Source organism: Aethalodelphis obliquidens, unplaced genomic scaffold (genome assembly GCF_003676395.1).
Source record: "Aethalodelphis obliquidens isolate GAN/ISIS:26980383/991018 unplaced genomic scaffold, ASM367639v1 scaffold7, whole genome shotgun sequence".
NCBI lineage: Eukaryota > Metazoa > Chordata > Mammalia > Artiodactyla > Delphinidae > Aethalodelphis > Aethalodelphis obliquidens.
The window spans coordinates 50,872,025-50,898,757 of NW_020837951.1; the positions used below are offsets into that span (position 1 = coordinate 50,872,025).

The 26,733-nt window shown below is 40.1% G+C and overlaps 1 protein-coding gene across 2 annotated transcripts in view; it reads left to right on the plus strand.

Moving 5' to 3' along the window:
• The window catches only part of DOCK8 (dedicator of cytokinesis 8), a 221,983-nt gene that overhangs the window by 84,718 nt on the left and 110,532 nt on the right, over nt 1-26,733 (plus strand). For both annotated transcript variants that reach the window (XM_027105744.1, XM_027105745.1), the window contains 9 exons: nt 1,057-1,269; nt 5,638-5,723; nt 9,517-9,583; nt 11,679-11,828; nt 15,073-15,153; nt 18,505-18,664; nt 20,782-20,912; nt 22,491-22,584; nt 23,313-23,475. In XM_027105744.1, coding sequence (XP_026961545.1) covers nt 1,057-1,269; nt 5,638-5,723; nt 9,517-9,583; nt 11,679-11,828; nt 15,073-15,153; nt 18,505-18,664; nt 20,782-20,912; nt 22,491-22,584; nt 23,313-23,475 — 1,145 coding nt within the window. The remainder of the gene's footprint in view (nt 1-1,056; nt 1,270-5,637; nt 5,724-9,516; nt 9,584-11,678; nt 11,829-15,072; nt 15,154-18,504; nt 18,665-20,781; nt 20,913-22,490; nt 22,585-23,312; nt 23,476-26,733) is intronic.

Genomic DNA, 26,733 nt, shown 5'->3' on the forward strand with positions numbered 1-26,733 from the left:
AGTGTTGGGAAATCCAATTCAGTTTCCCAAGCATCTTACAAATTTTGAGATGAACAAAAGTATTAATAATTAAAGTATTACCATTGATTATTGTTAACACATTCAGTTTAGATAAAATTTACGATCTAGGAGAGTAACACTTTTATGAGGTAGACAGATGTCACCAAAAATATGTATTATGGAGATATTGTACAGTAGTATGTCCATGTAATAGTACTTTGAGAATAACATTTTACTGTAAATTTTACAGGTGTTTATAACAGATCCATCTATTATTCTTACAACATATTCTTGATTATGATTGTATGTTTTTTGCCAAGTCTGTAGTTAGGTATCCATTTCCCAATTTCCAGGACATTTATAGTGGAATGAAGTGGCCACTTTGTGACTGAAATAAGACAGTTTTTTTCAAACACACTGCAGCTGAGTGAATACTGCTGGAATAGCAAACACTCGTTTTTTTTTTTTTCCTGGTGTTTATTCCTGTAACTGTTACTACAGTCCTGTAGGAAAGTGTTCCCATGCCCACATCTCTGTCTTTGGAAACATACTATTCAGCTTTGGAGTTTATATAAAATTTAATTTGGAAGGCTTCTCACAGTTAGTTTCATTTTCCAGTTTCGAAAGCCAAGCTCTGGAGTTGGGATTAGGATGAGGTCCCTTTATTCCCCAGGCCAGTCTTTGCTTTTTTTAAACACCTTATTCCAGTTCTGTTCTGGTTGAGCACAAGACATGAGTAGGGTTCATAAGAGGTTTGGCTCCCAATCTCCAGAAAAGAACATGCCCCAAACTAACAGCAATACAGAACTGTTTTCAAACTTTTCCTCAAGAACAGGTGTATCTACATCTGATGAGTTAATTACCTGCTTTCAGGCAGGAAGGATACATTTAATTTTAGGATACCCAGTCCAGGAAGCTATGATGTGATTCTTGTCAGAAATTCTTTGAGGTCCAACTCTGCAATCTCACATTGGAGCAGTCTTGAGACATTCCAGACCCTTTAGTTCTCATTTTAGACCCACGATCTCTCTCACCAAGACACGTCTTTTTTCACAGGCAGGCCCCTGCCACTTGAACGTGCTGTGCGATGTATCTGGGAAAGGCCCCATCACTGCCTGTGACTTTGACCTCCGCAGCCTGCAGCCTGATTTGCGGCTGAAAAACCTCGTGCAACAAGTGAGTGCCGAGGACTTTGAGAAGCAGAATGAGGAGGCCCGGAGGACCAATCGGCAGGCCGAGCTCTTTGCCCTTTACCCGTCAGTGGATGAGGTGGGTGTGACCATCTTTATGCTGGAGAATTTCAGTGAAGACACAGGGAGCCTCCAGGAAAATATTATTGTTTGTCATTACTGTATAGTTATGTCAGGATGCTTACTTCTGTGATTTCTGGGCTGTTCTTTTCACTAAGGCAAGCCTGTGTAACAGCACAGCAAATCATTGATCAATCATACAGACGAGGTTCCTTAATAACAACTAGGATTTTCATAGCGCTTTACAAAACACTTTCACTGATACTGTCTCATTTAATCCTCAAAACATTCCAAGGGTCTACATGCAGTCAGCCCACTCAGCCAGTCAAACCATTGAGTTACTTGAAGGTGTGTTTTGCGGCTAATCTATCAATACATGTATTACTTAATCCTTGATGCTCGTTAGTGCTTTGTTAAGATTTTCTGGTTTTTGTTGGATGGTCTCTGTGAACAACCAGAGAGACCTGCTTTGAAAACATTCCAGTCGAAAATAATCATAGCCGTGTTCCCAGTGCATAGAACACCCGGATCTTGATTGTCTACTCTATATAGTGGAGCTGACCTGAAACAACTCGATTTAGGCTTTGCCTGTGGTCGCTCCTGGGGGCACTTTGGATGGGATGGCAGATGACCGTTATTCAGGCCCGTTCAGGCTCCTTTATAAGAGGCTCATAGTCTCCCGTTCTGCATGTCAGAATATCTTCATTTCTGCGTCTTGCCAGAAACGGATTACCACAATATATCTTTGCTGTCCAAATTTTATTAAAAGCTGAGTTGCAAGAAATAAGATTTAGGGAAATTTTGCATAAAAGATATGCCATCCTTCCATGCCTCTGTGTATTTGAAATGAGATCTTAGGATCAATCAAAACCATCAGGGAGCCTCATTCTCACACCTTGTGACTCCCCCACCCCTGTGAACTGTTTGCTTATCTGCCCTTCGATGAGCTTACTAGTGGTCAGCAAAAAAAGACAATAAGGGAAACAGCAGCTATTTGATATGATATGTCCACTGTGCAAATATTATTGAGGATATTGACCTACTCATCATACAGCACCTGCCTCAAAGAGGATCTAAAAAAAATGGTCCCTCAAGCCTTCAGACAAAGAAGAATTATGCTCCCACTGAGAAAACGTGTATGCTTAGAGATTGTCACATCTTGTAATCAGCTCCACAGAATTCGTTACCTGGAGTCAAATTTCTGTTCACCTCTACTAAATCTGGTGGCTTACTTATTGGTGTCCTGAATTTACTTCAGCTTTCTTTTTTTCTCATCCTTATTTTCCAACCACCTTGGTTTTCTCGTCTATTTATTTTATTTGCAGTGGCCTCAAATCCTTTTTTTTAATTGTCAGGGGCCTCGAAGCCTCTTCTGAATGAGGCAGATTAAAAATAAATATGAATTATGTGGGCAGTGTTATCATCTCCATATTCAGATTACAAAGTAAGAATCAGAGAGGTTAAATAACTTGTTCAAGATACAGCAGGTAAATTGAATCATAGAATGGGGAATCCAAACCCATTAACTCCAAATTTTATGTTTAACTGTTTGTTTATCTATATATGGCTACCTGGTATATTAGCACACCTAATGGAAATCCAAAGATGACATAAACAATCACATCTTGTAACTTTTCAGTTTCCATCTACAGCTTTAAAACTTCTTACCAAATTTGTCAAGAAATGTTATATCTGACTGATATGACCTTCACTTGCATTCTTCTTCCTCCCAATTCCATGATGGAGGTGCCAAAAGGTAATAAAGATCCCAAATGGACACCAGTAGAGAGAAAACAGTTAAAGGGTGAGGAGAAGACTTCCAGTGAGACATCAGCTCATTAAAGTCTCCTTCATGAGATTAAATGGGAGGATATCCAGGCTTGATTACAAGGATGAATCATAGACTATTTTGAAGGAATTTTGTTTTATGGTCTTTAAACAATGCAGAAACTCAATTGAGACTAAAAGTTATGATCTAGCAGATGTCCTAATGGGGCCTGCCATACTAAGTGGAGAGGAATGCTTTGTGATTGTGTATAGGTTATTTGGAAATCGCTAAGTCTAAAATGTTAGAGGGCTTCTCTACCAGCCCTTTAATGTGTTGGAGTTGTACACACAGAAATTGCATCTGTTCTTGTAACTTGTACTTTCTCCAGAGAAAGTCCTGTAAAAAAAAGGGTAACTTTCTGGCCTACCATGAAATGATTACAAGTGCTGAATTTTTTGACACCACATTAGTGAAATTATTTTATATTATTATTACTTTATTTCCCGATGAAACAAAGTTGGAAGAGAGGTGAACTCTTACATCCAAATTATGACTGAGTATACAGGGGAGGCAAAAGTAGAATTCAACCACCAAGCTTCTATGCGGTGAGTTTTTTCCCTGATTCACTCTGATTCTGTAAAAGGCATCCTATGTGTTGATCAATAAGAAGGGTGCCACTATACTCCAAATCGTAGAGGAGTTTGCATTGGACTCTTTTGGTTGCAAGTAATGGGACCCAAGTAAAAACCAATTTTGGAAAAAAGGTAGGGACTTATTGGCTCACATAATGAAATCACAAGTAGGCAGATGTAGAGTTGGCCTCAGGATCCTTGGGTCAGCTGATGGAAGAGCAACATCTCTCACATTATCCCTTTCTCTCTTACGATCTCTCTCTCTCTCTCTCTCTCTGCCTTTCTCCCTCTCTCTCTTTCTCTCTCTCTCGTTGTAAATATCTATCTGTTTCCTCCCAGGAAGAGGAAAACGACGGGTATCCAGTACAACTTCACATTTCCTCTTCTGCTTTATTGGCAATTCATTCTCATTTCAGATAACCGTAAAGGTGCAAGAAATTCATATAGATTAGAGTTAGGAAACATATGAATATGTAGACTTTGTTTGGAACCTGAATTAACAAACTAACTGTAAAAAAAAAACTGAGACAGCTGGGGAAGTTTGGAACTGACTACGTATTTCGTGACAATAGGAAATTATTTTTAATTTTTAAAAAGTAATAATAGTATTATGGTACGTGTTTTTAAAAAGTCCTTATCTTTGAGAGATCTGTACTGAAATATTCACAGATGAAAATATATGATAGGTGGGGCCTTGCTTCTAAGCTTCCAACACCGAATGGGGTAGTAAGGTAGTAAGAGGGAGTATAGATGAAACCAAGTTGCCCATGAGTCGAAGTTGTTAAAGCTAGGTGATAGGTAAATGTGGTTTGTTACGTTCTTCTCTCTAGCTTTGTATATGTTTACAATTTTCCAAGTGAAAAGCTTTTTAAAAAGGATCCCAAAGTTCTGAATCCAGACCAAAGGGAGTCTTGGAAACCCAGGAATGTCTTTACGGTGAGGTTGTTTTCCAACAAGGGGCCCCTTCCCTTTCAGATGTGTCTGTTCTGATCACCCTGAAAATTCTGTTCTGATGCCTACACTGAGCTGAAGTCTCTCAACTTCAGCTCAGTGTAGGCATCAGAACAGAATTTTAAAATTCTTCTGGTTGTTGTGGGGTATTTGGGATATCATTTATAGCCCAGGAAAATACAATTAGACATGGCTCTATTCGTTGTACCCTTGTGAGCTGCAGACCACTCATCAGAGTTTGTATAGCTTACTACAAGAGCAAGAATTAAAGTTCTCAGGGAAACTGGCACTGTTGATCTTTGCATGCATGACTATACTTAAGATACTGTGATAGTTCACATTTGAATGTTAAAAGTTACAACAGGAACTTGATACTTCCCTTTAAGTCCCTTGGTCCCTATGTAGTAAAATAGACAGACGTATTTCTTAAATTTGTCATTACTAAGCTTCTCTATACTTAGAACTTTAGCAAGTTCTAGCTGGACACGTTTATTTAGAACCTACAAATTCAACCCCAAATCTCTGTCATCTGTTTAAGAAAACAGTAAACCGAGAAAGACACTGTATTATAGTTTTAATGGTTTATAGCCTCAGGTGAACTGTTCTGACTCAGATCTCAAATCTGAAACTCACATATTTACTAGTAAAGCCTTTGGCAGGAGAAATATTCTGTGTCCTTAGAACCGGCCAAAAAAAAAAGTCAACAATAGGTGTAAGATTTTGCATTGCCATCTGGTGGATGTTACTAAGCCATATCCATGTTCACATTTCCTTCCTTCCTCCCTCGGTCTCTTTGTCTTAAATGCTTGGCTTTCTGAAAGGAGAAAATGTTGGCTGTAAATGCTGACTTTGAAGCACAAGGGTTGGATAATAAACTGTCTTGTAAAAGTCAATGTGTTATTCTGCAATTAGAAATAAAGCAAATGCAAGCTGTCTTGCATGGTGGCTAGCAGCCTTCCCTTCCCCGAGTTAACTTCAACTGGAACTCTTCATGGGAATTCACTACTGATTTCTTTTACAATGTGATTAACAATAGGAGGATGCTGTGGAAATACGTCCGGTACCAGACTGTCCTAAGGAACATCTGGGCAACAGAATATTGGTCAAGTTGCTGACCCTGAAGTAAGTATGAGCAGACACTAATCACTACATTGAGATCTGTCTTGCCTTTCAAATACAGACTGTGTCTTTACCCTCAGAGCTTGAATTGGGGAGGACCCCCAACACACTTTTAACAGTGCCCTGTGAGGTAGTAGAAAGAGCAGAGTTTGAAGTCAGCTAGTCCCAGATTCTAATCCTGCCAAGCCTTTGACAGTCATTCTTCTATGACAGGGAAGGCAAAACACTAAGGTTAGGCACGTAGGTAATTAATTGAGTGAAGTGGCCTACATTAAGAAAAATAACAGTAAAAGCCACTGGCGTGCTGGAGTCCGCTCTAACTCCTGAGAGTTGATTGCATACTTCTCTTCCCAACTCTTTATTCAGTGAAGTCACGTTAGTAGCTTGAAATTGGCCATGGTGAAATGGTGGAAATATTTACAACACTGAACTCAGAAAATGCTACAAATTAGAGCCTTTTTTTTTTTTTTAGAGGCTTGTTTGTTAAACATTTACCAGCACACCACTGTTAAAACACAACGAAAAATGCAACTAAAATTCAGTCTCAGTGCCAGTGGACAATATAGAGTAGTGGGGACTGCAGCAAACTATCTCAACAGGGCACCCAGTACTAGCTAGGGCCAATTCTTGCCATCCAAGTAAACAAGCCCATTTTGGTCAATTGTCTGATTTTTTTTTTAAGAGAAGCTAGAAATCCAGATTTTTCTGCATAATTTCCTGACTTCTTAACTATTTTCTCATTTCCTTCTTAAGTACCACACATTTCCAAAAGAACATGTCTGAAATCTGGATTCATCTCATGGGCCGCATTTGCTTTAAAGCAATTGTTTCCATATTTTTTGATTGTATTTAGAAGTCACACATCCTCTGCATGTGTGTATTCATTTTGTACTTGTTTATTAAATATTATATATATTATAAAACATACATAAATGAGGCATTTTGAAGGATGCACTCAATAAATAAAAATAAATGATAGTATTTTCTTCCTGCATGCCAGTGGGTTGTCTTGCCTACCCCCTGGAGTGCCTGCCTGCCTCCCTTTCCTCTTTGCAGACTGCTGCTTTAGAGAATTAGTTCTTCCGCTTCTTCCTAGGCTCTTTTGAAGATATTAAGTTGTGAATGCTCTACCAAGGCAAAAGTTCATAAGCATAACATTTTTAAATACCCTATTAGGAAGGTCATCCATCTCTTGACGTCAATTCATGGACCCCTTAGGCAGCACCTGGTTTGCAATTAGAGCCTTTGGATTCTGGATTCAGGACTATGTTTCAGCCCTGGGGACGTCTCTGGGATTTTGAGTTCTTGTAAATGAAGTAGTGAGACCAGATCTCAAAGTTCCTATGTGCCAGAAATTTCTGGTTCTGTTGCGGAGCCTCCCGAATTCTCTGCTCAGAACACAAGCCAGCATGACTGCTTACACAGGTGTGGAGATCTCTTGATGTTGTAACACCCTCCTTAAGCCAGTTTTACCAGTAGGATGGGGGGAGGAGTTCGGACATTTTGTCTTGTACACGGAGATGAGCGGCCAATAAATGAGCTCTGTATCAAGCAACGGGTACAGAAAGGCAAACTCTAGCCCTTGCGAGCTGACCCGGAAGGGGAAACCTCCTAGCCCTTCAGCAGGAGGACTGAGTGGAAGTGGCTGATCGGTCCCCCTCTGCCTTCATTGTTCAGGAAGTCCACCCTATTGTCTGAGGCACTCACCCACCCACCACAGGAAGCTCATCCAACACAGCAACTATGCCCTTTGGGATTGGAGGAATTCTTCCCTGTGATGCATGACACTAAGTCTCCTAGATGTTTTCCATAAATAAATGGTAGCTCTTCTCACAGGTGGGAACACATGGTCACTAAGATAGTCATGTAATATTATTAAAAAAACAAATTGAGTCACTTGGGTTTCTCTTGATGAAAATTGAGAAGTGTAGTTTCTAGTTATTTTTCCCCCAAACTGCCAAAGCAGAAATTAAGTAGAATCGCAGTGTTTGCTCAACGTATACTTGACCTACTCCACCAGTATCTTAAATAGTATTCATACCAACATATGCCTGCAATAGGGGAGATGAACCAAAGAGATCATCCTGTCTTTCACTACTTTAAATAAACTGGATAAAAGAAAGCAAGTTCTTATAGGTAAACCTAGAATGTTTAAATATGAACAGTAAAAATTTAATGATAATGTTAAATTTTATTTGTGGTGAAATATGCATAATGTAAAATTTGCCATCACAACCATTTTGAGTGGTGTTTCAGTGGCATTAAGTGCATTCACACTGGTGTACACCTATCACCACCATCCATCTCCAGAACTCTTTTCACCTTCCCAAATTGGAATTTTGTACCCACTAAACAATAATTCCCATTTCTCTCTCCCACCATTCCATCATAAAAGTGGAATTATATAACGCATGTCCTTTTGTGACTGGTTTATTTCACTTATACAGTGTCTTCAGCATTTTTCCATATGGTAGGATGTGTCAGAATTTCCTTTCTTTTCAAGACTGAATAATATGCCATTGTATGCCTATACCACATTCTGTTGATCCATTCATCCCTTGATGGACACCTGAGTTCGCTTCCACCTTTTGGCTACTGTGGATAATGGTGTTCCTTGACATTGTTTATAAAGCATATTCACACACATTATCTTTCACAATGCTTACAACAGTCCTAGGAAATGGGAAGAGCAGATGTCCTTTGATCATGTTACAGATAAATAAATGCAACTGGGAAGAGTAAGTAACCTGATTAAGATCCCAGAGTTAGCAGGCAGTGGGAGAGGGAACAGAGCCCAGGTCTGTCTGACTCAGTGCCCTCCTTTGCCATCATGCCTTACTGCCTCATTTCCAAAAGTGCCATTTGACCGACTCACTCTTGTCTGTGGTTACCTCTGCCCAAATATTCTTCTTCAAAAGTCCTCTTTTTAGACAAAGCTATCCAGTGATAAGGCCATCCTCTCACATATGCCTTGAAACAAAATTTGACCTAATTTACCTGACTTCTGCCATAACGGTGATCCAGGGCCTGATTACTAGGGCTCTTAGCGGCAGGATCATGGATCGTTAACCTGGGAAATTTGGAAGGTGAACATCTCTGCTCCATGTGCATCCTATAACGTGTGGCAGGATTACGCTTTGGGGATGCCCTCTCTTCAAACCCACCATTTCTGGGGGAATTGGCAATTAGGGCCGTGTTTCCAGCTCTCATTGGATCCACACACCTCAGTGTTTATCAGCAGTGCTCAATCCCCTCCCTCCACCTGAGGTCAGCAGCTACCCTGGCAGTGGAGTTAGGAAGGGCCAGATATTCACACACATCATAACCTAACCTAAAGAAAAGCAACTGAACTTTTTTTTTTGGTACTAGCTGAAAAGCCCCAGCCCTTAAAATTGAATAATAGAGCTTTCTAGTCTAGCAGTAATCTGTAAACTGTAAACAAGACCTTTAGCTAAGACAGAGACTCAATCCTCTGAGAACACAGCAGCTACAGTGGTAAGAAGCGCCGTACTGGATCAGACCAAGGATCTGTTCCACCCGCTCTCTGTTGCAGGGTCACCAGCAAGCACTTTTGGGGAGAACGTACCATCCACCATGATCTCAAATGATTAGGAATTTTCCATGAACCTCCCATATTTCTCCATTAACATTCCAGTGTGATTCTCACATGCATAGAGCTACCCAAATACTTCTGAAAACAACTTACATTTTTAACCAGATTATATATCCAGGCACTTTCAGAAAATTCAGAATTATCTAAGTTAAAACTATATGTTTTTCTCTCTTTCTCTGACAGGTTTGAGATTGAAATTGAGCCTCTGTTTGCCAGCATTGCCCTCTACGATGTTAAAGAAAGGAAAAAGGTAAGACAGCAAAAAATAGCCCAACCCTGAGGGCATTGCATGTTGTTCGTTGTCTTGGGGTTCATGTTTTTAAATCTCACTTCTATGTAGGAAAACCACATCAGATTTGAAAGCAAATGACCTTTGATATGTCCAGTTCTGTTGCCTTTGCAGTTTTTAAAGAAGTGACCTGGGAATTTATGTTCTTTGAAGAACCTTTACGAGAAAGTCAGCTGGAGGTGGTAGCCTGGCTGAGATAGAGAAGTGAAATAGTGACATATGGGGTTACACATAAAACAAAGCAATGTAAACATGGCTATAACAAGCCCAGTGCATGTAATGTTTCCTCAGTTGGGGAGTTTTTTGCATTGTGAGACAGGCTTATCATGAATGGAAGACATCTTGTGCAATGAAAGTCTAAATTTGCCATCAGGTAGAGACCTCACCAAGTATATTGTGCTTTTAATTGAAAAGATTTCTCCATGAATGTCTTCATGTTTTGTCGTTTTGTAACTCCTAGAGGAGGGCACAAATAGCAAAACCAGAGGAGACGTTTCTGCCCCTCTACCCATAACCATTCAGTAGCTAAGGAAGTGTGTATATTTTGAATAAATATTAATGATCACTAAGATTTGTATTGGTCTGGGCAGGTAAACTGCTAAAACAAGGAGACCTCCCCCACACACATTCAGTGGTTTAAAGCTGAATGGTTTAATGGTTTAAGTGGTTTAAATGGTTTACAGTGGCTTAAAGCTCAGATTTGCACAGGCAGAATCACCGGAGGGCTTATTAAAAGAGATGGTGGGCCCACCCCCAGAGTTTCTGATTCAGTAAATCTGGATGGGGCCTAAGAATTTGCATTTCGAACAGGTCCCCAGGTGATGCTGAAGCTGCTGGTCAGGGGGCCACATATGGAGAACCCTTGGCTAGAAGAAGGAGAATTTTCTGCCTTTGTCTCTTAACAATCCAGAGTAGGGAGGTGCAGGGTCAACAGTGGCCTCCTCCACTCAGGCATTCGGGAACCCAAGTGGCAGTGTCTCCTCCACACATCTTCAGTATGTGCCCTCCCCAGTCACTCTTGTCACTGCCGCTACGGCCCCCGGAAAAAGGGGGAAAGATGGTGGGGGTGTGGGGTGGTGTTGGAGCCTGGAAGTTAGACACATCGTCACTTGTGCTCACAATTCACTGGAAAGAATCTAGTCACGTGCTCACTCCTAACCCTGCAGGGGAGGCTGGTAAGTGTAGTCTCTGCCCGGGAGCCACTTCTTGGCTGTAAATCTATTAGTGGTGAAGGGGAAACCCAACTCTACAGTGGTTCTTAAGTAACGCCTCACCGCTGAGCTCAGGAGCCTTCATCGTGACATGCTGTTGCTCGAAATCTGTAATGGATACTCACTACCCGCAACATCGAAAGCAAACGCTTCAGCTTCCATGCCCGGCTTTCTTCAGGATGGCTCTCATCTGCTTTCTTTCCCTCGAGAGCCTAGGCAGAGTCAAGCCAGGCTCCTTGATGTTAACTAAAGTCACTCCCCGTGTTAGCCTCCGAGATATCTGTGCTGCACTCTCTCCCTGGTACACAGTCCCCCTCCAGCTCTGCTTGGCGGAACCTTCTTCCAAGGCCTGTCCATCTCACATGCCTCCCCCATGGAAAGCATTCCCCATCCCCCCCAACTGGATGTGACCTCTCACCCTCGGGAACTTCCACAGCGGTTTTTTGTAGGAGTGTGGTCACTTATATTTTGCTCTTACTGTAGTTAGTATGCATTGGCCTTTTCCCTCATTCTCGATTGTAAACTAATTGAGAGCCAAAGTAATGCCTTGCTTTTCTTCAATGCAGTACCTAGCACATCACTGAAATTCAGGAGATACTGGTGGGTTGATACAAATTTTAATGTTTCAAAGAACATCTCTCAAATGACTCAGAAATATCTAGAGACTGTGGCAAAATACGTATCAGATTTTCCAGCAGCTGCTAGTCATAAACCATGTCTACGGTTATACTTATTTGTTTGGTGAAACCTGGTGGGTTTTTCTTTTCCACTTTTTTTTTTTTAACATGTTTAGACCATGAGAACAATAGGTATAACTCATTTTTCATTTTGCCACTCATTTACAGATCTCAGAAAATTTTCACTGTGACCTGAACTCTGACCAATTCAAAGGATTTCTGCGTGCTCACACGCCCTCTGTTGCCACGTCCAGTCAGGCAAGATCTGCGGTATTCTCAGTCACCTATCCATCCTCGGACATCTACCTAGTAGTCAAGGTAGCTCAGCACAATCTGATTGGCACAGTCTGATGTTCTCATTGTTGCATTACTCCCAGTGCATGTTTAGAGTGAAAGAGGTATCAGAAAATATTACATGTCCTCTGTGAGATTCGCTTTGTTTCCCTCTCAACTTTACTCCTTTTCCTTTACGAGCAAATTGTGTTGGGTACTAGAAAGACGATGGGTTTTGGAGTCAAACGGTCCTAGGTTTGAGTCCTGGCTTTGCAACTTAGTAGCTATATGACTTTGGGCAATTACCTGACCTTTCTGAGACTTAGTTTCTTCATCTGTAAAGTGGAGATAATAACACCTCCCTCAGTGAGTAGTTGTGATTACAGAATAAAGTCTGGCATGTATACACACCCTTCCTTCTAACAAGGAAAACACCCTCAGCTATCCAGCTCTGGGAGGCTGCTGTGGAGAAAAATCTCAGGTAGAGTCTCCTAATCATGTTCACATTTTTCTAAAGACCCAGAGTTAAATGTCCAAAAATCCAGGCTCTGACAGTTTGAGGTGTGGGTTATAGTGTCCAAGCTTCACTCGCCCTTATTCATCGCCATCTCACAGACTGAGTATGTCTAGTGAGAGCCAAAATCTGTGGGCAGTTCTGAGTGGAAAGACCTTTCATTCTAGATTGTACTCTTTGCTGATGTAAGAAAACCAGAGACTTTCTCTACACACCAAAATGGCTGGTTAGAAGTTAACAGCAAACATTGAGTATTTTATCTACTTTAAGCCAAATAATTAGTCTCATTGACTCTTTACCCTCAAATTAAAAAAAAGTCCTGTTGTTTTCATTTCATGTACACCCAGCATTCTAGGATTGGGACATTTTGTAGTTAGCACAGTGTTTTATGTCCATAATCTCATTGATTCCCCCATGATCCCATGAGAGTAGCATACAGGTTCCAAAAACTTCAGGTGATGTGGAGGTCACTTAACAAGAGGCAGATGTCCTTCCATTCTAGCTCCCTTTACACCGTTTTACAAAAATTCTGAAAGGTCATTATAGCTTGAAGGGAACTTGTTGAAGTTTCTGGAAAACAGAGTTAAAATTCTATTGCTAAAAAGACACATCTCTTGTTGTCAAACTTAATGTGTGTCCTTTTCATTGCAACATTACTTAGACATACAGGAAAATTAGCTTAAAGTCCACTCTAGCAAACTGTAGCAGCCTGCAGTTACTTTTAAAATTCACTCCAGCCTGGGAAATCAAAGAAGTCAATACCAGTTCCATAGATCCAAATTTTATTTCCAATTCCAGTTCTCAGTGGATGACTTTATTTTGGGTAACCCATGGTAGTCTGCTAAATATCAGTGGTTACCTATGGGTGACTATTACTAAGTATATTCCAAAATTTTCAGATGTATAAATGCATTCATTTGGCAGTGATAAAGATTCTCTAAATTGTCTGGATAGAGTTAAGAAATTTAAATCTACTCAGTAAGACAGTCCCTGGTTTGCCTCTGATTTGTTTTTCTTTATTGTAATACCACAGTTGTTGCTTCTTTCCCTCTAAATAGGGCTGAGGGTAGCCTCTTTACCTTAAAGAAATTCCCAGGCAATTCTGTTATGCCCCTTTCCCCTGCCTGCCATGGTTACGAGGACTCAGGCGTTTCTTTTACGTATCAGTGCTGAAGGACCACATAGTAGGCTCTCATAGCAGCCGGCAGCTCCTTCTCGCAAAGTACCTGAAGTTAGCCTTGTCCAACTCGGTGAAGGGAATCGTATCTGCTCATCTGGTCGAATCTGGATCCTCCTTCCAAATTCTGGAGATCCCTCTCCTGTGGGTTCCATGCTCTAGATGCAAAGTCATGGCATTCCCATTCTTCGCTTCAGGATTCTAATGAGAAGGTTCTTTATCTCGGTTCAAAGTTCATTTTAAAGACCACACTTCTGTCCACTGACCTCATGGAAAAATTAGCTTCTTTCCAATTTGCTGTATAAACTCCCGACCATCAATTTCAGGAGGATAGGGACCAGGCCTGTCATGTTCACCACCTTGTCTCCCCAACAGCTACCCTACAGAAAGGACTCAACAAATGTTTTCTAAACAAATGAATAGGTGAATGATCGCTGACTAACAGGAAAATGGGTTAGTTTCTACCTCGAGTGTTACGTGTCCATGGCCTCAACCTGGTGCATCTCTCAGGAGGATCAGCCTCATCTTCAGGCTATGGCAGTGGGAAGGGGTTTTTAAGTTCCTCTGTGAGACGAGAGACTTAATGCTTGCAGTCTTCTTGAGACAGATGTTCGTTGAGCAGCCCCATGCCATTTCCTTTGAAACTCCATGAATCACCCTCCACCACTTGGGTATTTCTGGTTAAATACTTGGTGCCTAATTGACAGTGCCTGTTAAGAATGTGTGCCTTTTAGGATATGTTGACCCAAACTTCTTCTTCAAGGATTATCTCAACTACTAACACAGACTAATGGGACTAAATCCATTTGTTTTTCTCTTCCACATATAAGTTAAATTAAATTTTCTTTGAGCAGAGGGTTAGACAATTTTAAATTTCTGCTTTTTTTTCTCTTAAACATGGTGCCTAGATTTATGGCCAGCCAGGTCCTTCACTTGCAGCAAGATGGAAGACGATGCTTGACAGTAGTAATTCATATTACCAGCCAGTTAGCAAAGTGAAAAGCTGTACCATCCTACTGCTTTCAAGTTCCTTTCCAAGTCTGTTAAATCCAGAGAAGCAGCCCTAATAGGAAATACAAGGGAGACAATTACAGATAATTTATTCTGTTCATTTATTCATTTTGTGGAAGGTTTTAGTCCCCAACCTGACTTTCACAGAGGTCGTATCTCTTTTTTTACGTTGTAAGCAATAATAAACAAAATGAGCTATTAACATCCTACATATGTCTTGTGGGTTTTGTATTAAAAAATAACTTTTATTGTATTTTTTATTGTAGGCATAATACATGTTTATTATTTAAAAACAGAAAATACACGTAAGCAATAGGAAGAAAATAAAGACAGTACATAATCCCACCATACAAAGATAACTACTATTAACATTTGCCGTGTATCTATCGTCCTTTTAATATGCCTTTATGATTTTTTTTACAAAACTGTGTAATACTCTTCGTACTAATTTTTTAAATCAAAAAACATATATTATGGACATCTGATGTCATCAAATATTGTCATAAGACACTATTTTGATGGTTGCATAGATTCCATTATACAAATGTAATTCACGTGCTTTGTTTTAATATTATTTTTGTTGGTAGATTGAAAAAGTCCTTCAGCAGGGAGAGATTGGAGACTGTGCAGAACCCTACATGGTTATCAAAGAAAGTGATGGTGGAAAGGTATGCTATTTTGAGTATTGCTAAATGGTAACATTTTAGAATAAGCAGGTATTTTTCAGAAGTCTCCCATAAAATAGTTAATGGAGTTTAGTCCATAATGTGTCCCCATATGAAGCACTAATAAATTATATTCAAACAAAATAAGGAAGGGAAACTTCATCGATGACAACTTTTTAAAGAAATAAACTATTAAACTCAGCAAACGATGATGTACACACCAATGTCTAATTACAAAACTTGACTAGGGCAAAAATGCGTCCTGTTGTCTTGGTTCTGAGGCCTGGGCTCGGTTGGGAGGGCCACAGACACCCCATGAAACTGAACAGTGCCACAGCTCCCCTAGCTTCCTCCACAGCATGGGCCACCACCCTTTCTGATTTGGATATTTGGACATTAGCTGAGACTGCTGTACATCATAAATTTATTAGTACAACATAGGTACTGAGCCATGAAAAGGACATCTCTTCTCAGCACCCATTTGCAAAAGTTTCCAACATAATTTTTAAAACATGGCCTTTTTGGAATAAGACTTGCCTAACAGCATCCTACTGCAGACTCATAAATTTCAAGTAAGATTTATTGAACTCAAGATAACTTGCTTTTTTTAATCTACCTTTTATCCTGAACTTAGAATGATTACTTTGGAAGTGTTGTCAACCTAATAAGGAGATTGTTAGGAACCCTTATAGATCTTTCTGGAATCTTCCAAGACAACTGTGGAAAAACAGGCTCACTTAAGAGCTTGATAGATGATGTACAAAACTTTTCATCCCAAGATTCTCTCATGCGAATCCAGTGTAGCTAGCACCTAAAAGAGGTACTTGTTGATTATGTAGTATAACAAGCCCCAATACTTTTGGGTTTTTTGTTTGCTTGTTTTGTTTGTTTGTTTAGCTGAAGGTATATTTAATAACTGAATGTAGGCTTTCTTTAATTCTTTAAATTCCTCCTTTTCTATTCTGTACTTCCTTATCAGTTGGACTTCTGGCCTGAGATGTGTTGTTTTTCTGCCTATTCCCTCTTTTTAATCAGTAGAGTAGGGATTTTGGAGATGGCTGTCATATCCATGGCAGAGGCAGTTGGCTTGGTGCTGGTGCCATATTGGTTGTGGTTTTTTTTTATATCTTTATTGGAGTATAATTGCTTTAAAATGTTGTATTAGTTTCTGCTGTACAACAAAATGAATCAGCTATATGTATACATATATCCCCATATCTCCTCCCACCCTCCCTATCCCACCCCCTAGGTCATCACAAAGCATTGAGCTGATTTCCCTGTGCGACGAGCAGCTTCCCACTAGCCATCCATTTTACATTTGGTAGTGTATATATGTCAGTGCTACTCTGTCACTTCGTCCCAGCTTCCCCTATCCCCCTATGTCCTCAAGTCCATTCTCTACATCTGTGTCTTTATTCCTGCCCTACCACTGGGTTCACCAGTACCGTTTTCTTAGATTCCATATTTGTGCGTGAGCGTACAGTATTTGTTTTTCTCTTTCTGACTTACTTCACTCTGTATGACACACTCTAGGTCCATCCACCTCATTACAAATAAGTCAATTTCGTTCCTTTTCACAGCTAAGTAATATTCCATTGAATATATGTGCCACATCTTCTTTATCCATTCATCTGTTGATGGACACTTAGGTTGGTTCCATGTCCTGGCTATTGTAAAGAGCGCCGCAATGAACATTGTGGTACATGTATCTTTTTGAATTATGGTTCTCTCAGGGTATATGCACAGTAGTTGGGTCATATGGTAGTTCTATTTTTAGTTTTTTAAGTAACCTCCATACTGTTCTCCATAGTGGTTGTATCAATTTTCATTCCCACCAACAGTGCAGGAGGTTTCCCTTTTCTCCACACCCTCTCCAGCATTTATTGTTTGTAGATTTGGTGATGATGGCCCTTCTGACTGGTGTGAGGTGATATTTCATTGTGGTTTTGATTTGCGTTTCTCTAATGAATAGTGATGTTGAGCATCTTTTCATGTGTTTGTTGGCAATCTGTATGTCTTCTTTGGAGAAATGTCTGTTTAGGTCTTCTGCCCATTTTTTGACTGAATCGTTTTTTTGATATTGAGCTGCATGAGCTGCTTTGTATATTTTGGAGATTAATCCTTTTTCAGTTGCTTCATTTTCAAATATTTTCTCCCATTCTGAGGGCTGTCTTTTCGTCTTGTTTATGGTCTCCTTTGCTGTGCAAAAGCTTTGAAGTTTCATTAGGTTCCATTTGTTTATTTTTGTTTTTATTTCCATTACTCCGGGAGGTGGGTCAAAAAGCATATTGCTGTGATTTATGTCATAGAGTGTTCCGCCTATGTTTTCCTCTAAGAGTTTTATAGTGTCTGGCCTTACATTTAGGTCTTTAATCCACTTGGAGTTTATTTTTGTGTATGGTGTTAGGAAGTGTTCTAATTTCATTCTTTTACTTGTAGCTGTCCAGTTTTCCCAGCACCACTTATTGAAGAGGCTATCTTTTCTCCACTGTATATTCTTGCCTCCTTGTCAAAGATAAGGTGACTTTATGTGTGTGGGTTTATCTCTAGGCTTTCTATCCTGTCCCATTGATCTGTATTTCTGTTTTTGTGCCAGTACAACAGTGTCTTAATTACTGTAGCTTTGTAGTATAGTCTGAAGTCAGGGAGACTGATTCCTCCAACTCTTTCTTTCTCAAGATTGCTTTGGCTATTCGGGGTCTTTTGTGTTTCCATACAAATTGTAAACTTTTTTTGTGAAATATGCCATTGGTAATTTGATAGGGATTGCATTGAATCTGTAGATTGCTTTGGGCAGTGTAGTCATTTTCACAATGTTGATTCTTCCAATCCAAGAACATGGTATATCTCTCCATCTGTTTGTATCTGATTTCTTTCATCAGTGTCTTATAGTTTTCTGCACAGGTCTTTTGCCTACTTAGGTAGGTTTATTCTGTTTGTTGCAGTGGTAAATGGGAGTGGGTCCTTAATTTCTCTTTCTGATTTTTTGTTGTTAGTGTATAGGAATGCAAGAGATTTCTGTGCATTAATTTTGTATCCTGCTACTTTACCAGATTCATTGATTAGGTCTAGTAGTTTTCTGGTGGCATCTTCAGGATTTTCTAAGTATAGAATCATGTCGTCTGCAAACAGTGACAGTTTTATTTCTTCTTTTCTGCTTTGGATTCCTTTTATTTCTTTTTCTTCTCTGATTGCCATGGCTAAAACTTCCAAAACTATCTTGAATAATAGTGGTGAGAATGGCCACCCTTGTCTTGTTCCTGATCTTAGGGGAAATGCTTTCAGTTTTTCACCATTGAGAATGATGTTGTGCCATATTGTTTGTTTCTGCTGTCTCTTTCCATTTTCCTCTAGAGTAAAGAAAAGATTGAAAAACTAAAACTTCAAGCTGAATCCTTCTGCCAACGTTTGGGGAAATACCGGATGCCCTTTGCCTGGGCTCCCATAAGCTTAGCAAGTTTCTTCAATGTCTCTACCCTCGACAGGGAGGTAACTGATGTGGAGTCCACGGTTGGTAAGCTTTTCAACTGTGGTGTGAAGGGAAGGGCTCCCCAATGTACCAACTGTGAGGTTAGCTACTGATTGGTGGGGGGTTGGGGTTGTAGTAAGGTGGGGGGAGTGGGCAGGAAGAAGGAGGTGAATAGAATGAAACATGATTAAGACTGGAATACAAATGCTTGATTGGACAGTGATCCCCAAGACAATTACAATGAACTTTGTGGAGTTTAAATATAGTAAGATTTTTGGTTGGAATTTTCTGCACAGTTTGACACTTTAAAGAGTTAATTTTCAGTGGCCATCTCTTCTTAAAAGTAAAATTCTTGAAAATAACAAGAAAATATAATAATATAATAATATAGTTTGTAGTGTGTTCAACAAAGGCACCATGGTTGGCTCCTAAATATAAGAAAAGCAAGGCCTTCAAAATGAAAAACTCTGGTTTCTAGCAAAATTTCCAGTTCCTTAAAGTTTATTTTGCCAAGGGCAAATGAAAAAAGTGGATGCCAAAAGAATATTTAGTTACTGTTCTGATTTATTTAGCGTATTTCTCTTTTTCATTACCTAACCCTTGATCTGAGTTATTAATTCCCTCAACAGTTTGGGTATGGAACTATCCAAGAGGGTTACGGAGTTTGCAAGAATATCACCCCTCACCTGTGGCAGAGTTTCTGTTTTTTAAAATGTCTTTGTATCCAGCAAATATTTATGTCTCCAGTCACATTTCTTGGGAAGTTTTTCATGCATTCCTTAGCTCTGCCACTTCTGAAATGTTGCCTTTACCAGAGGAGTGGAGGAAAAGGTATTTTGTTATTGCTGCTGCTATCCTGGAGTTATTGATGCATAATTACCAGTCAGAACTCCCGGGTTATTGCTGATTTATCAAAAACAAATCTCAGGGCTTCCCTGGTGGCACAGTGGTTGAGAGTCCGCCTGCCGACGCAGGGGACACGGGTTCGTGCTCCGATCTGGGAAGATCCCACGTGCCGCGGAGCGGCTGGGCCCGTGAGCCATGGCCGCTGAGCCTGCGCGTCCGGAGCCTGTGTTCCGCAACGGGAGAGGCTGCAACAGCGAGAGGCCCGCGTACCGCAAAAAAAGAAAAAAATCTCATTTTAGTGCATCCCAACATTCACACCACAATATGTGTGTGTGGGGTTTTTTTAATGCTAATTTCTATGTAGACCCAGGTAGCCTTATTTGAAAGAGTTCTGCATAGAGCTTAAAGGACACATAAACTAGGTAGTTAAGGCATAGTGCTTGCTGGGTCCTCAGTCATCTCTGGGTCAAGGAGAAATTAACCTGACTACAGAGGCTGGTTTTTAAGAAGCAACCAAAAGATGTCGTGTATTATACTGAGGCAGCATGGCAAGTTTAGGTGGTTCAGTGGTAGCAGGAAGTTCCAGTTCAGCATTATGACAAGAATTAAGGGTAAGAGAATGTTCAAAGACAGGGTTGAAATATCACAGTTCTATGCAATTTGACCATTCACTACAGAACCCCTGAGCTTTGCAGTATAAAAGTAACAAAATCCTCACCTAAATCTCAAACGGGGTAAGAAATAACTAAGCAGAGTATCAGGGTTCAGGTTTGGGTGTGACTCAGTTCTAATTACCATTAGGCAGGTTGGCCAAGGCAGAAACTCAGTTCTGCTGCCTGGTCCACACAGCAAGAGCAGAAGAAAGCTCAAATCCAGGATGGACTCAGGCTGACCTGTACATAGCATGTTCGGGCCAGAATCCCAAATGCCTGCAGGGGCATTTGAGTACATGCCTCTCCCAATGGAATGTAAATATAAAAATAAAACAAAACTAAACACTGTTGACTAAATAAAGCTTATTATTTAGCCAGACCCTGCTCTGGCTGTAGTTCTGGACTCTTGCTCCTTGATCGCCACGTGGGAGGGCACTGTGGTTGCTCCTGGGCTCTCACTATGATCAGAGGAGGATTAGGGGCTCCAACAGGGGGGTCTAAGAACAGGGATCGGGGAGGGAAATTGTCATGCAAAACAAGAATGGCCGTGTTCAGTGTTCTCCTTCAGTGCGCTTCAACCTATCCTACATACGGTAAAGTTAATAACTGCTATATATTCAAACAGAAAGGCAAACTTTAGAATGACAATTGTTTTCCTTAAAGGGAAAGGCTCTGTGAGTGAGCGGAAAACTTTGTCCCAATCTCGAAGACTTTCTGAAAGAGCCTTCTCCTTGGAGGAAAATGGGGTTGGATCCAACTTCAAGACCTTGACCATTAACAGCTTTTTCAAGCAGGTATCTCTTCCTGTTACAGTGTGTCTGGCTTTGTCCCCTCACAATGGCATGAGTGCTGGAGCCCAGAGGGGGAGTATATGTAGTGACTAAGAGAACAAGTTAGTCGACCTCACCGAGCCTCGGTTTCATCATCTACAAAACAGGGATCATGACACTTGCTTGATGTGGCTTTTGGGAGGGTTCGATGACACGAGACGTGTAAAGCTCTTCTCAGAGTGCCTGGGATATGACAAGTGCTAAGTGAACGTTAGCCCTTTTAATTGAGAGAAGGACTGGTTCCCATTAACACAAACTCTCCTATTTGAACTGTCATGGCCAATTCATTTATTAGGCTATGAAAACAGTCTGGCTAAAATATCCACTTCCCCTTTGGCCTGGGGTTTCTTGGCCTAGGTGTTGTCCATCTCACCCCTTTTCCACGTGCGGGCTTTCCAGAGCTGCCTACTTCCTCACAGGGTGTGACAGTTACAGACAGTGCTCTTTATTAGCTCAGAAATCATTGAGACTACTTAGAGAATGAAGAATTTCCTAGCGTAATCAAATTCATAGAGACAGAAGGTGGAATGACAGAAAGTAGAATGGTGGTGGCTAGGGGCTGCAGGAAGGGGGGAATGGGGAGTTGTTTCATGGGTATGGAGTTTCAGTTTTGCAAACTGAAAGCATTCTGGAGATCGTTTGCCCAACAAAGTGAATGTACTTAACACTACTGAACTGTATACTCAAAAATGGTTAAGATGGTAAATTTTACGTGATATGTGTTTTACTACCAAAAAAACCAACTTGACTTATACTTGGTTTGACTCTGTTTTGGAAAATTTTCTGCAGCTCAAGCAGTTCTCATGGGGCATGTCAAGGGGTTATGTTAACAAACTGAAATGCAGAAGAGATCCTAAGGGTTCTGTGTGCCATGCCTCATGATGGAGATGGCAGGGGACTGAAAGGGTTTCTATTTGGGAAATAACTCCTTCCAACTGTATTGCCTTGGGGAGCCAGGCCCTTGACTAAACAAGCGGAAGTTTTCTCATCTGTACTTAGGAATAGGACACACCTATCTACCTACCTACCTACCTACCTTCCTTACTGGGCTGCTGTAAGGATCAGAGCTCATGCACACGTATCCCTCAGCAGCATGCCTGTCCCACATACACGCATGGAGTGTGTGTGCTTAAGCCTTCTTAGTCAAGACAAATGTGAAGAATATGAGGACAGGACAAAGATGGAAAGCTGCTTTCTCCATCTTCAAATCTTTGAAGAAAACTTTTCTTCTGTTTTGTTTCAGGGAGTAAACAAGTATCAGTGGGTTTAAGTTATAGGGGGAGGACCTTTTGGCCTGGATTACTAATGGTCAAACAGCCTTCCTCAGGAAGGCAGTAAAATCCCCATCTCCAGGAGAGTTGAAGAGGCTGAGAGAGTCAGAGCGGTAGAGGAAGAATATTTGACAAGAGGTGGACTAAAAGATTTCAGAGTTGTTGCCTTGTATCTACGAAAGGCATAAAAATCTTCTGAGAAATCAATCTTTGGTCCCGACCCCAGGAGTGTATGGTGAATCTACACTAACCCTGACTTCTCTCTTGGCAGGAGGGAGATCGCCTTAGTGATGAAGACTTATTCAAGTTTTTAGCTGACTACAAAAGATCTTCATCCCTACAGAGAAGAGTCAAGTCAGTTCCAGGTGTGGATGGCTTGTCTTTGTCCTCTTTGTTGTGCCAAAGCCATTTATGATTAGACAATTATTCATGTAACGCTGCAATTTTTTGTCAAGGGAGATGTAGGATTTTGTATTAGGAGTTAAGGTCTGGGTTTTTTTGGCCAACCCATTAATGTGTTCTATTTTTATTAAAGGACTGATTCTGGAAATAAACATCATGCTTTGTATTTGATTGCTCACTCAGAAAATCAGATAATTGTTTGAAGAGAGGAGCCTCTTATATCATATTGTATGGAACTCTTAACATGAGAAAAAGTGAAGGTGCAATGCTTTGGTAGAAGGTGAGGGCGCACCCTCCTTATCCTCAGCTTAACAGCCCCTGAGGCACTTCTGCAGCCCCCTGGGGTACCAGGGAACCTAGTTTGAAAACCACCAATTTTTAGTGCTTGTAATGAGAGAAGTTACTGAACTATATACTTATGGTGTGGTAGTTCTGGAAGGGACTTTAAAGATCCTCTAATGTGTTCTTAACTCATTTTACAGTTTCTTGCTTTTTAAGTTCTAGAAACTAAATCTCAAAAATTGTCATGATATGCTTTTTCTCAAACTATGGGAAATTAACTGGGTATTCCAAAGTGCTTATACTCACACAACTTATCCTCATTTCCATAAAAGAAATATAGTACAGCAGTCTTTCTTGACTCCCTCATATATAACGTCTTTACTAAGACAGTCCTATTTTCTTTCTTTAGGCTTGCTCAAACTGGAGATTTCTCTGGCTCCAGAGATGACCAGTTGCTGTCTGACTCCTGAAATGCTGCCAGTGAGACCCTTTCCTGAAAACCGGGGACGCCCACACAAAGAGATTTTGGAATTTCCAATCCGAGAAGTGTATGTCCCTCATACTGTGTACAGGTAAGAAACAAAAGCTCTTGGAAAATTATTGAACCAAAAATTTGAGCCTTGTTTGGGTAATGCTTTCATCATCCTTTGACCTATTTTGCTACTTCCTAAGTTTTGGGGAAAATGAAATATGACGTTTACAAAACTATAGATAATTACTTTTTAAGATCAATTTGTTCTCTCTTTTTTTTGTGGTACGCGAGCCTCTCACTATTGTGGCCTCTTCTGTTGCGGAGCACAGGCTCCGGACGCGCAGGCTCAGCGGCCATGGCTCACGGGCCCAGCCGCTCCGCGGCATGTGGGATCCTCCCGGACCGGGGCACGAGCCCGCGTCCCCTGCATCGGCAGGCGGACTCTCAACCACTGCGCCACCAGGGAAGCCCTTAAGATCAATTTTTAAAGATGATTTACCTCATTTTTTTCACAAGAAAATGTTAGTTCAGTCAAAACTGGAATGTAGAATTATAGTGGACATATTCCTTCTAGAAACAAAAAAATCCTCCTAGTCATTACCTTGGTTTTCCTATGGGCAGAAGGACATATTAGGGAAAGAGCAATGACTAAAAGTGTTCTGGTTGTCTAAAAGACAGGTTTTTAGCTCAAGACCAGCTCTGTCAATAGAATTTAGAGGAATGAAAGAAATGTTCTGTATGTGTGCTGCCCAATAAAATAGACACTAGCCACATGTGGCCCTTCAGCCTTTGAAATGTGGCTAGTACAGTGTAGGGACTGAAATTTTCATTTTATTTAACTTTAATTAATTTGAATTCAAATTCAGGTAGCTATATGTGGCTGGTGGCTACCATATTGGCTAGCATGGAACTATACAGTAAAGACCTAAAAGGTTAGGTTGCCTCAGTTTCTTGGAGGTCCTTTGCATGGGGGCTCAGAGGGAGCTTGTCAACATCCGTCTGCTGAAAGCACTGCTGATCATATACTTTTATTTTTTATTTTGAGAAGATTTTTTTTAATGCAGAGAAGAAAGTTATAATAAGCACCTTTTCTCCAGCATCTAGAAATGACATTTTGTTGTTACGTGTGTGTATGTATATAAATATATATATATATATATATACACACACAAACAATCATACTGGTTAAGTTGAAGTCTCCTTTATGCCCAGTCTCCAATTACAGACCCCTACCCTGCCTCTCACATCACATTGTCATGAACTTACATAGTTCCTTTCTATTTTCCCTGGTTTTACACACACACACACACACACACACACACACACACAGAGTCATGTATTATGAATCTGTGAACACTGAATGGTATTATTTTTATATTCATTTAAAATGTATGTAAATGGATTCATACTCTATGTATTATACTGTACTACTGTACTTTTCATCCAACAGTATGATTTTTTCTTTTTTGTTTGAGTATTATTGTGGACTCATGAATTTTATTGATTCAGTGTGTTACACTCAGTAGCAGTCATTATTCTTTTTTAGTTACTCAGATTTCCACAAATGTAACCAATGGGAATTCCTTAATAGCTTGTATTTTAGAAATATTGATTTATATAGAGCTTTGTCATTCTTTTAAACTGCTATTTAGTGTTCCTTTCTGTGAAGAGGCCATGTTTTATTTATCTATTTCCTATTTTTCTATTGATAGATATTTATATTTTTTCAATGTTGGGCTTTTATAAACACCGTGCAGTGAGAATTTTTGTCTTTGTCTCTCTGTGCACATATGTGAAAGTTTCCCTAAGCAATATGCCTAGAAATAAAATTATTGGGTCACAGTGATATATATTTTCAGTTTTATTTATACCACCACTTATTTCCAAAATTGTGTCAGCTTGCAGTCCTTCCAGCAGTGTAAGAGAGTTCTGATTCCCCCAGATCCTCACTCATACTTTCCATTGTGATGTTTGGGTATGTGGGACTGAAATGCAAAGAATTTCAGAACTCACCTAATCTAAGTACCTCTACCCCTCACGTTTTCAGATGTATAAAATTGAGACCCAGACAGGATAAGTGAGTGGTTTGTTGATGTCAAAAATGGCAGTGGGTAAAACAACAAGGTTTTACTGTGTAGCACAGGGAACTATATTCAATATCTTGTAATAAACTATAATGGAAAAGAATCATAGAAAAAGAATGTAGAATCTAAAAAATGGAAACTTATTTACAAAACAGAAGTAGAGTCACAGATGTAGAAAACAAACTTATGGTTAACCAGAGGGTTGGGGGAAGGGATAAATCTGGAGATTGGGATTGACATATACACACTACTATATGTAAAATAGATAACTAATAAGCGCCTACTGTATAGCATAGTAAACTCTAATCAATACTCTGTAATGGCCTATTTGGGAAAAGAATCTTAAAAAAAGAGTGGATCTATGTGTATGTATAACTGATTCAGTTTGCTGTACATCTGAAACTAACACATTGTAAATCAACTATACTCCAATAAATATTTAAAAAGAAAAAAGCATATAGATATATATACATGTATATATGTATAACCAAATCACTTTGCTGTATACCTGAAACTAACACAATATTGTAAATCAACTATACTTCAATTTTTAAAAATGGCAGTGAGAATTACAACCAACCATTCATACAGTTAGAAGTGCACCTCTTCCTTTCAAAATTGAAGTACACATGCATTTCCCCCATTTATTCCTTTCTGAAGCAGTTCTTGGTTTTCTCTTCTCATTCCTAAATACAGAGTCAGCCAAGTCTCCCTCCTAGATAAGTAAGCGTTCCTAGGATGCAGTAGTTTCCATTCTCCATTCCCTAGAGGGAGATGAAGACATGAAAATGTTTGCTTATGGATGCTGTATATCTTTTTAGAAACCCTATCCTATAATTGGAAAAAAGAATGCTCTTGGTATTGGAATAAACTTGCACCAAATGAATTCTATAGTTATTCCACTTCCCCTAGCTTTTAATCACCCATGGGAGGCATTTACAACTCTCTCTACTCCGTGCTGCAAACATTATCCCTTAATTACATCACAGCGGGACTCAATGCGTTAGTGCACCTACTGGTTCAGAAATGTAGGAGTGCTGAGGAGGACAAGTTTGAACAGATTACTATGGACCCAACTTGGCGTCATGAGAAACAGACCCACAAGTGCAAAGTGAATATTCTTTAGCTGTTCTGTACACTGTGGAAATGCCAAGGCCACCCCATTAAAAATCAGGTCTCTTAGGAACGATAGAAGACAATACTTCCCTCCAGCTTTGGTCTTCTGTCTTCTCTTGGCTCCCAGGCCACCATATTTTATAGCTTGTTTAAGGGAG